The sequence below is a fragment of the Clarias gariepinus genome, chromosome 10, assembly GCF_024256425.1.
Source record: "Clarias gariepinus isolate MV-2021 ecotype Netherlands chromosome 10, CGAR_prim_01v2, whole genome shotgun sequence".
Taxonomy (NCBI): domain Eukaryota; kingdom Metazoa; phylum Chordata; class Actinopteri; order Siluriformes; family Clariidae; genus Clarias; species Clarias gariepinus.
The window spans coordinates 27795030-27805490 of record NC_071109.1 but is presented as its reverse complement, the minus strand read 5'-3'; the positions used below and the strand labels follow the sequence as shown (position 1 = coordinate 27805490).

General features: G+C 36.4%; 1 protein-coding gene across 1 annotated transcript; it reads left to right on the top strand.

The window, feature by feature from the left end:
• Positions 1 to 1576: 1576 nt before the first annotated feature.
• On the top strand, positions 1577 to 10454 carry samm50 (SAMM50 sorting and assembly machinery component). Its single transcript, XM_053505905.1, has 15 exons — positions 1577 to 1732; positions 3550 to 3660; positions 3734 to 3835; positions 4128 to 4215; positions 4302 to 4408; positions 4587 to 4717; positions 6482 to 6569; positions 6658 to 6786; positions 6886 to 6957; positions 7041 to 7127; positions 7232 to 7302; positions 8428 to 8495; positions 9058 to 9204; positions 9541 to 9682; positions 9963 to 10454. Exons 1-15 carry the CDS (start codon positions 1712 to 1714, stop codon positions 10006 to 10008), a joined length of 1410 nt encoding a protein of 469 aa, XP_053361880.1. The 5' UTR covers positions 1577 to 1711; the 3' UTR covers positions 10009 to 10454.
• The last annotated feature ends 7 nt before the right edge of the window (positions 10455 to 10461 follow it).

Sequence of the window (10461 nt, the reverse complement as noted above, 5' to 3'; positions counted from 1 at the left end):
AAGGAAAGTAATAAATGATTCTAATGCTTATGTTCAGCAGTATGTGAATATAAATGTACAAAATATAAATTAGGGACATGTGCAATCATCTGCTATATGCTTGTACTGTAAACTCTTAAGTTCTAAATTAGTCAGTCACCATAAGATGTATCCACTAGGTGGCAGTACAGCTTTTATTTCACCTTACTGAGCAGTTTGCATTATCCTCAAGTTCAAGTTCAAGTAGGCTTTATTGTCATAGTACACAGTGAAACAAAACAACGTTCCTCCAGTACCAAGGTGCTACATGCAACATAAATTTACAACATAAATTAACAAAAACTAACCAACTAAGTAAGACTATCTACAGATTTTACAGACAACATAAAGTGCACATGCAAATGTGCAAACGAGCTACAACAAAGTGCGACAACCACGACATAACAGAACATAAAGTATGGTGTTTATACTGTACTTAATAGTTGAAATATGTGTATGTTATAGGGATGGTCTGTTTCATATGATTTAAGCAGATGAATGATTACTGACTCTGGACATTTAACTATGAAATGAATCTGTACTTAGTTGGGTTTGGGAATTTTTTCATTTAATTAATGGGGTCAGAAGAAACATTGTCCAGCTCTCAAATATTAAAAATATTTATTATTTATTGTGATTTTTATTTATCATATTTAGTTTTATTCATATACTTTGTTTTATCTTTCTGATAGTAACTGAGTTACTTCATATATAGTTTAAAGTCTCTAGAATAAAGTTACAGGAAATATACAGAAAGTTTTCTATTTAATATTCTTTAACCTGAGTGAATTGAAATTCATCATCCTAAAAACAATTAAATAAACTCACACAACTCACAACCAGCCTCTCTTGTGACATCGGGGAGAAAAAAATTCCATGGCCACAACTTATTAAGGCATGGGAACAAAGACACTATTTTGTGGCCACGTTTTACTAAGACCTGGAACTAAATAATATAATGCGTGGCCACAAGATACTATATTTTGACCACAGCTTATTAACCTCATAGCATTTAATCATTTATAAACAACTGTTTATAACTGTTAGTATATGATAACTTTTATTTACTCACTGACAGTATCTCATGGCCATGCATTATACTATTTCGTTCCCACGTCTTATTAAGTTGTGCCCACAATATAGTAACTCATTCTCATGCCTTAGAAAATCATGGCCATGACAGTATCTCATGGCCATGTATTATACTATTTTGTTCTCTCATCTCATTCCTACGCCTTAGTAAGTTGTGGCCATGACATACTATCTCATTCTCACACCTTAATAAGTTGTGGCCTCAAAATATTTTCCCCAAATCGTCCATAGTTTAAAATGATTTAAATTTTTATTTTTTTTTTCCACATTCACTTCACATTCACATTTATTTAGCTCTAAGCTTGGAGTTTCACAATTATACTTTAAAAAATATGAGTGATTTGCTAAACAAAATGTTGCTTCAAATAAATTGTGAATATAGTGCGCAAGTGTGCACTTCTGTAAAGACTTGTCTGCTAATATTAAGTCAGACTCGCGCTGTGACGTCAGCCGAAGCACAGGGGGCGTGGTTAAGAACTGTCATGGCGCTGTACTGAAGAGCTAATGCGTTAGCAAGACACTTTGCAGATTTACAGTAGCGGGTTCAAAGGTCGTCGTATTTGTTTGTTTTTAGGAATAATTGAATGTAAAGAATTAAAACATGGGGACTGTACACGCAAGAGTAAGTTTATTTGGCAAATTTTGTACTTGTACCGAACCAATGACCTCTGAACAGTAACAACCTCCAAGACTTTTCATTAGTTATGACTGGCAGAGGAGGAAAAACACAGTGTGTGTGTGTGTGTGTGTGTGTGTGAGTGAGTGAAAGGTTCCTCTGAGAAGATATTAATGAAATGTTTAGTATAAATACGAGACAGAAAGTGTGAACTGTGATGTGTTTTACTGTTTAATCACATGAGCTAATGAGCACGTTTTGTTTACATGGTGGGACAAACTGCAGAATCCACTGGCACTGGACATTTACATATAAATCTTATAAATTAATACAATTATAAGGATTATGAAGCATTAAGACATATATGTAGTGTTTGGCCGAACCTGCAATTACATTGTATCCAAATACATATAGTTCAGTATGAAGTGTTGCAGCTATACCAGCTCCCACTCTTCTTGGAAGGCTGTCTGTAAGATTTTGGAGTGTTTCCGTGGGAATTCGTGTCCATTCATTCTGTCGAGCATTTGCGAGGTCTGACGAGATATTGGATAAGAAGACCAGGCTCGCAATCTCTGTTTTAGTTCATGCCAAAGGTGCTTAATGGGGTGGAGGTCAGGGCTCTGTGCGGCCTAAAGTCTTAAGCCTTGCTTTGTGCGCTGGGACACAGTCATGTTAAAATGGAAAAAGGCTTTCCCCAAAGTTGGAAGCATAGCATTGTCTTGTTTTGAAGATGTCTTGCTATGCTGAAGCATTAAGATTACCCTTCACTGGGGATAAGGGCCCTGACTGAAACACCTGAATTCAATAATTAACAGGCTTGGTCAAATACTTTTGTCCATATAGTGTCTATATTTAATTTATTTTTTTATAATTTTATTTTACTTATTTACAAAAGTTATATGTATACTTCCAGTGTCGGTTAATTATCTTATTATAATTAAATCAACTGCAATACAATTTCAAGGTATGACTAAAATACTTTTACAGCTGTTAAAAGTCTTGACTTTTTAATGCAGAACCTATATTGTTACAGGCAGCATAAAAAACATCTGTCACCTTTTCTTGTTTAGACTTGTGGATAAATTGAGTCATATTTCCATAAAAGGCTTATGCAACACTGTATGTGTATCTGACTATGATGCATATACAGTATAATTTATTTTCTCTTTATGAGCCCTGAAAAAACACTTCATCACATCGAAACAATCAATCTAAAAAGCTTTATTTTTTCCCACTATAATAACCATAAGTGATTTTGTTCAGGGTTTGCAAGACTCATAAACTCATCATGACTATGATGCATATAGAGTATCATTTATTTTCCCTTTATGGAAAATAAATGATACTCTATATGCATCATAGTCATATACATACACAGTGATGTATAAGCCTCCTATGGAGATATAACTCAATATGACTGTTTTTTTATGCTGCCTATAACAATATAAGTTCTACATTAAAGATTCAGTAACACTTTTAACAGCTGTAAAAGTATTTTAGCCTAAAACAATCCGATCAGCTGTGAGTAAGAGTCGGTTTTGTGTTGTGAATGTATATAATAGCTCGTACCTGCAAATGCTACTGTATTTGACTTATTTATGATATTTATAATAATTTAATTTTTTACTGTATTTGCCAAAACACCCAGGATTACTGCATTTAGACAAAATATTATTGCAACACATTGTGTGGCTTTAATATTGATATTCAATGTTATTGAATGTATTGTAATGTTATTATTAACATTTATTAATTACTAGCATAACCTTACAATTTTACTGCATTGTTCTTTATACTATTATTTTCTTTCCCTTCTCTCTTAGAGTTTGGACCCTCTCCCTATGCAGGGTCCTGAGCTGGGGGTTCAAGCTGATGACCTGGATGTTGGCGAAGCAGAGTACGAGCCTCAGCAGGAAGTTCTAGAAAACAAAGATGTATGACTTGCTTTATTTAACAACTTTTCATCTATCACAGGACAAACATTTAATGCAATGTCTGTTTGTTTAGGTTGTAGTTCAGCGTGTACATATAGATGGGCTTGGAAGGACTAAGGAGGATCTTCTGACATACGAGATCGAAGATGTTTTCAGAGCCAAGAACTTGATTGATGTGAGTATGTGTATTCGTCGTGCAAATCCTGACGATGCTCAGAGCTGCATTAATAGCTCAGTGCAGAGTCAGCTCACCTGTAGTGGGGTACTTTTATAGAAAAAAATGTAACAAAATTTCTCAAGATAATTATAAATTAAATGAAATGGCCACTTATGCAAACACATTTGGTGCATTATAAGAAGTTCAGAATTAAAACGAATGTTGCTGTGGTAATATTAATGCAGAGGACAGCACTGGTATGAGGACTATAATGCAGTAAATGATGCAGTGTGTCCTGTGTTACCTCCAGGTAATGAAGAAGAGCCATAATGCCAGACAGAAACTATTACGTCTGGGAATATTCAGGCACGTGGAGGTGATGATTGATACCTCACAGGGTATGTTATCATGGTATATTTACTAGCAGTAGTTATCGGTGAAACATCATTTCAATGACACTGACTGAAATCATTTCACGATAAAGGTGAAGATGCACTGCCTAATGGACTGGACGTCACGTTCGAGGTGAAGGAGCTCAGGAGACTAACTGGAAGCTATAACACCATGGTTGGAAACAATGAGGGAAGCATGGTAAGCTGATAATAATTGTTAATAACAAGAACACACTTTTTATTGCACAGATTGTTTGCTGTTCATTCAGTCATATCTGTCTCCTTATCTATAGAGTCTATATGAAGCACAGACAGTTTAATGAACAACATTATTACAGGAAGTTAAGCCCCATGGGTTTTGCTGATCTGATTTTCAGGTGCTGGGTTTGAAATTGCCCAATGTTTTCGGCCGTGCCGAGAAGCTCACTTTCCAGTTTTCCTACGGCACCAAGGAGACATCCTATGGCCTCTCTTTCTTCAAGCCTCAAGCTGGACATTTTGAACGGAAGTATGTTTAGTGGCCTTGTTTGGACTAATCATACCACAGTACCTTTGATTTCCTGAATCTAATGTGTCGGAAGGTGTCTATAGTAGATATGCACAAAAAAAGACTTATTATTTAACAACCATTTATGTATAAATAGTTTTAGTCACTGTCAGCACGAGTAAAAATGTCCTGTGGTTAGATGACCTTGGTAAGAAAGAGGGGGGAAAATAGAGGCTGGTGAGGGGATGACAGTTTATAGCTATTATAACATAAGTGATAACTTGTTTTATGGAATTTCCACAAAGTGGTATGTACACTGATCAGCCATAACATTAAAACCCAACAACATGAAGCCCAGTATTTTGTAGGTTCCTCTATGTTGACCATAAGACCTCTGATGGTTTCATGTGTGGCACCAGGACATTTGTGGTGGATCCTTTGTGTAGTGTGGGTTGTGGGGTGGGGCCTTCGTAGATCCCGTGTGTGCTTGATCATATTGAGACCTGAGGAATTAAAAGACCAGATTAATAACCTTGAATTCTTTGCCTGATAAGTAGGGGTGCGTCAATTAGGGTTTTGGGGGCCGATCACAGATCAGAATCAGACCGATACCAACTGACTGCTGATCACTGGTGTGTGAGTTACTGAGTGTGTGAGTTACTGAGATCTTCCATTTAAAGTTCTATTAGTTGTATAGTATTGTTTATTTGATTACTATTTAGTAAACACCAACAGTAAACAAATAACTTACTATTAAAAAAAACTTTTCTAAGCAACAGTGCACAAATTTAATTCATGAATTTAAAACTTTTATTTACTGGTAGGCAATATACTGTATGCAGCACATTTCATTTCATGTAATATAGCCTATGCTTGACCAAAGAGAAGAAAAAAAAGTATTCCTTAACTACAGTTAAGTAGTTACTCGAGCTTTTTTTGGACTTCTGCTGTAGGTGCTCGAGTGAGGGGTGACTTACAAGACTTAGCTCCTGCCGTTGCAGATAAATATTCATGCTCAAATTTTTCACACTGCGTTGTTTTTAACCAGGGAATAAGGTTTGTTGTATTAAAGCTTTTGTCAAATGTTTCCCCACATGGTTTTGTTTAAAAAAAAAAAACAAAGAAATTTGCCATTTTTTAAAGAGGCTTGGTTTTATTCCCAGACTGGTAATGCCATGTTGATGTGGCTGTCGACTCATGTATTTTGCGTCATCAAAATAGTATCAGTTTATTTGATCGGCATGTTGAAAGACAAGCAATCAGTACAAATTAAGTGATTATCGGCAACTGATCGGAGCTGTATGGGCAGTACCCACATTTCTAAGCAACCATCCTGTGATGTTCAGGATATTTTGATACCTTACCTTTCCATGATCCTCTCATCAGTTTACTGGTAGAAATTTTATAATCAATATTATTCGATTCACCTGACAGTGTTGTGGCTGATCAATGTATCTATTTATAAATAATACATATACTGTATATATATATATATATATATATATATATATATACATATACTGTATATATATATATATAAATATATATATATATATATATATATATATATTACTGTTTATAAGAGAAGAAAAAAAACACTTTACAGTAATATGCTATTATTGGAAACTCACTGGAAACTTTGTAGTATTTAAATGAACTGTTTTATGCCAGGTAACATCACACCAGTAATTATTGATGATTTTTCTGTAGCAGCGTACCCCATCAGGTTTTATTTCTCATACATGTTTTACATTAAGGCATTGTGACGTCTAACTCTGTTTGTAGCTTTTCTGTCAACATCTACAAAGTCACGGGCCAGTTCCCATGGAGTTCACTGAGAGAAACCGATCGAGGAATCTCCACAGAGTTCAGTGTAAGTGTTTTACTCTGATTTATCTTACCTGGAATGACAGGATACCCTAGTTTTCATAACATCATGCAACCGTGCTTTATTTTGTCAGTTTCCTATCTGGAAGACAAACCACACTCTGAAATGGGAGGGAGTGTGGAGGGAGCTCGGCTGTCTGGCACGCACTGCCTCCTTCGCTGTCCGAGAGGAAAGCGGTCACTCGCTCAAGTCCTCCCTCTCCGTAAGCATGCACTACAATGAGGACGAGGCCTGATTGAAAATGAAAAATGACTAAACTTTTTTTTCATGCGTTCTGACTGAGACAATATTCCCTTCCCAGCATACAATGGTTATCGACACGCGCAGCTCCCCCATCCTACCAAAGAGAGGTGCCTTATTAAAGATCAACCAGGTCTGTACTTTGCTCTTTATGAATGTAGGATTTGAATAAACACTTTAGACTCGCATTAAACCAGATTAATTTTGTCACTACAGGAGTTGGCAGGTTATACTGGTGGAGATGCCAGATTCCTGAAGGAGGACTTTGAAATTCAGCTCAATAAGCGACTCTTCTGGGATTCAGTGAGCAGCAAAAGCACAGATAGAGACTTCTATCTTGTCTGTACATTGTTCAGTTTTTATATAGATTTGAGGTGTTTTATTGCTGGTTAATCTCTACCCTGTAGGTCCTTTCAGCCTCTCTATGGGGAGGTCTGCTGCTTCCCTTTGGAGACAGACAAACATCAATTGCTGACAGGTTAGTGAAGTGTTCTGCTAGATAACCTCATGGAGAAACACAATCGTAATTAATTCACAATTCCAGTTCCCACCATCATGATTATTGCTAAGGATCATCACAATGCAGTAAGGACATGAGCTGCCAGGGTGTCTCGGGGTGATGGGTATGGATTTGCAGATTACGTGAAGCATTTTTTAATTGAGCATGTCAGAGCTACAGCCTTTTATCACCCTCAAGGTCCACCATACAGTGCTGTAAAAAAATATTTGCCTCTTCCTGATATTTTTTTTGGCATATTTGTCACACTTAAATGATTGAAATAATTCGAACAAATTTTAATATTACACAAAGATAACTCGAGTTAAAACAAAATGCAGTTTTTAAATGATGATTTCATTTGTTTAGGGGAAAAAGCTGTTCAGACATACCTGGCTCTATATGAAAAAGTAATTGTCCGTTAAACCTAATGTCAGGCGTGCAACTGGCAATGAGTCTTTCACATCACTGTGGAGGAATTTTGTCCCACTCTTCTTTGCAGAATTGTTTTAATTCAGCCACATTGGAGGATTTTCAAGCATGAATGGCCTGGTTAAAGACCTCAATCAAATTTAAGTCTGGACTTTAACTAGGCCACTTCCAAACCTTAGTTTTTCTCAGATATTTTTTGTGTAAGTAGTTAGTTTGATGATCTGAATCATTTAAGTGTGACAAATATGCAAAAAAAATTGTGGCCTTCTGGAGTCAACCATATTCAGCCGTATCGACGCCATATTACAGTACTTGAGAATAAGGCCATCATATTTCACCTTAGCTTTGTCCTCGCGCTTCTTTCTTTATTTAGCATCTTTGGAAGGAGTCACCAGTCTCTGTGCCTTTTTTTTAAACAGTCAGATCTAAAGATATAAGAACTAAATAATTTTTTTTTATGTATGTTAGTTGCAATTAATAACGAACGTCACCATTGTAGAGTTGTGAAATAATAGGAATAAAACATGACTTAGCATGCTGTTGCTGGTAGATCACACTTAATAACATAAATGTTATAATAAATGTAACAGAAAGTCCAGGAGTGTACAGTATGTTTATGTATTATATAGTGCTGTGGAACAGAGAGTTTTAACACCATGTGAATGTGAACATCAGGTTTTATCTGGGAGGCCCAACCAGTGTGAGAGGTTTCAGCATGTACAGCATCGGACCACAAAGTGAAGGTAAGAATTCCAGTAGGCGATTGATAGAAACTGATCACAGTGTTGAGCTACGTTCCTGTGTAGTGACTAGGTGACTCGATTTGATTTGTTATTCCAACTATTATATGCAAGCAGTAGTAATAATACAAGAAGTAACCAGTCAAATCTTCATTTAGACAGAAGACTTTCAGAAAGTAGTCTAGTCTAATCTATTATAACGGAATACACTACTAGTCAAGTAGTAGTGTATTCCATGTCAAAGTTTGGACACTCCTAATTCCATAGTGCTTGATGATTTTTATTTCTTTCTACACTGTAAAACGATGCCAAAGGTATCCAAAACATGCAATAATCTCCTTTTAACAGTTGATTTTGAGGTGTGTCTGCTACCTAAATGCTCTGTAAAGCCTTGACAAAACAGCTGACCTTCAGGTCTTAAAATAACTGACTGATTGCCTAATGCCAAATGTGTTATTTTATAGTTTAGAAAAAAAAAATCTAGTGTTTTTCTAGAACGTAGAAAATAAATCCATACATGTGTCTAAACTTTTTTTTTTTTCACCTGACTCACTGTTGATGACAGGTGATTATCTGGGTGGAGAGATGTACTGGGCCGGTGGGCTCCACCTGTACACTCCTCTACCATTCAGACCAGGGCGTGGGGGCTTCGGGGACCTTTTCCGAACACACTTCTTTCTCAATGCTGGAAACTTGTGCAACCTCAATTATGGTGAGTTGTAAATCTGCAGTGTCAAACCATTGCAGAACAAACCCCACTGTAAAACACGGTAAAGTTCACGTTCTGTAGTTATCAGAACCTTGCTTGGGTATCTTCATGAGCATCTGTGAGCTCATGCACGTGCATGAGGGCATTAGGCAGGTGTTGCCCTGTGTCTCAGGATGAGAAGCTGTTCTTTAAAATGTTGACAGCTTCATGTGTCTTAGAAAATGCAAATAAAAAAGAAATTGGGTGGATGAGATGATATTAGTGAGTATGTTGTTTCTTCTTCTGTCTGAATTGGTTACCAGGGTTTTATTCCTAACCGGGGTGTGTTGTTATTTGTAGGAGAGGGGCCTCGAGCACACCTGAGCCGACTAGCGGAGTGTATCCGTTGGTCGTACGGAGCAGGTATCGTGCTGCGTCTGGGGAACATCGCCAGACTTGAGCTCAATTACTGCATTCCCATGGGCGTCCAGAGTGGAGACAGGTACATCGCCAAACAATTAGAAACTAAATATAAGGCCTCCTTTCTCAAACAATTTATTTAAAAAAATAATAATATTAAAATAAAATAATATATATGACTTAAAAATGTATTTCTTATGTGGCCTTGTGTTATGAAATGCTAACTATTAAACACCTGAACTGTAGTGTATACCTGTCTTCACACTTCCTGTTCAAATTTCAATCACATGTCTAATATTAGCATGTCTGGTACTGGGAAGGTTTTTTTCATATTCTTAATATATTCCTTTATCTTTATTCAGGATATGTGATGGAGTGCAGTTCGGAGCTGGCATTCGCTTCCTGTAACACCATGAAGCCTTTAGTATATCTAACTAGGACAAGAAAACAGGAGGATTTTATATGCAGATAAAATCTGTTTGAAACTTCTTTGTAGAGTAAGAATGTTTGTGGTTCAATTTTTTTTTTTTTGGACACTGAAACTGTATTGTTAGGACAGAAGTCTAAAGCCAAAAATATTGCAAAGAAGAATCTAAGAACACTCACCTGCCTTGTTAGTGCAGTACTGACACATTATATTTATTTGTCTGATCAGCACAAAAAAAAAAATTCAATAAAAACCTACACCCGTCTTCTGTAATTTTTATCTTCACCTGAGGATTCTTCTCTTGAGTGTAAAGGGAGGTGTCTGCTCATGATCTCCAGTCCCATAGCTTATAGAATTTGAGACAACTGATGGTCCATCTGGTTATGGGAATTAAGAAAAATAAAACTTCAATTATTTTTCAGTTTAATATCTTT

Coding starts and splice junctions, on each gene's coding strand:
- samm50 (XM_053505905.1), top strand. CDS start 1,712: ATGGGGACTGTACACGCAAGA. Junction 6,787..6,885: donor CGCTCAAGTCCTCCCTCTCC/GTAAGCATGCAC, acceptor TTCCCTTCCCAG/CATACAATGGTTATCGACAC. Junction 7,128..7,231: donor AGCGACTCTTCTGGGATTCA/GTGAGCAGCAAA, acceptor TCTACCCTGTAG/GTCCTTTCAGCCTCTCTATG.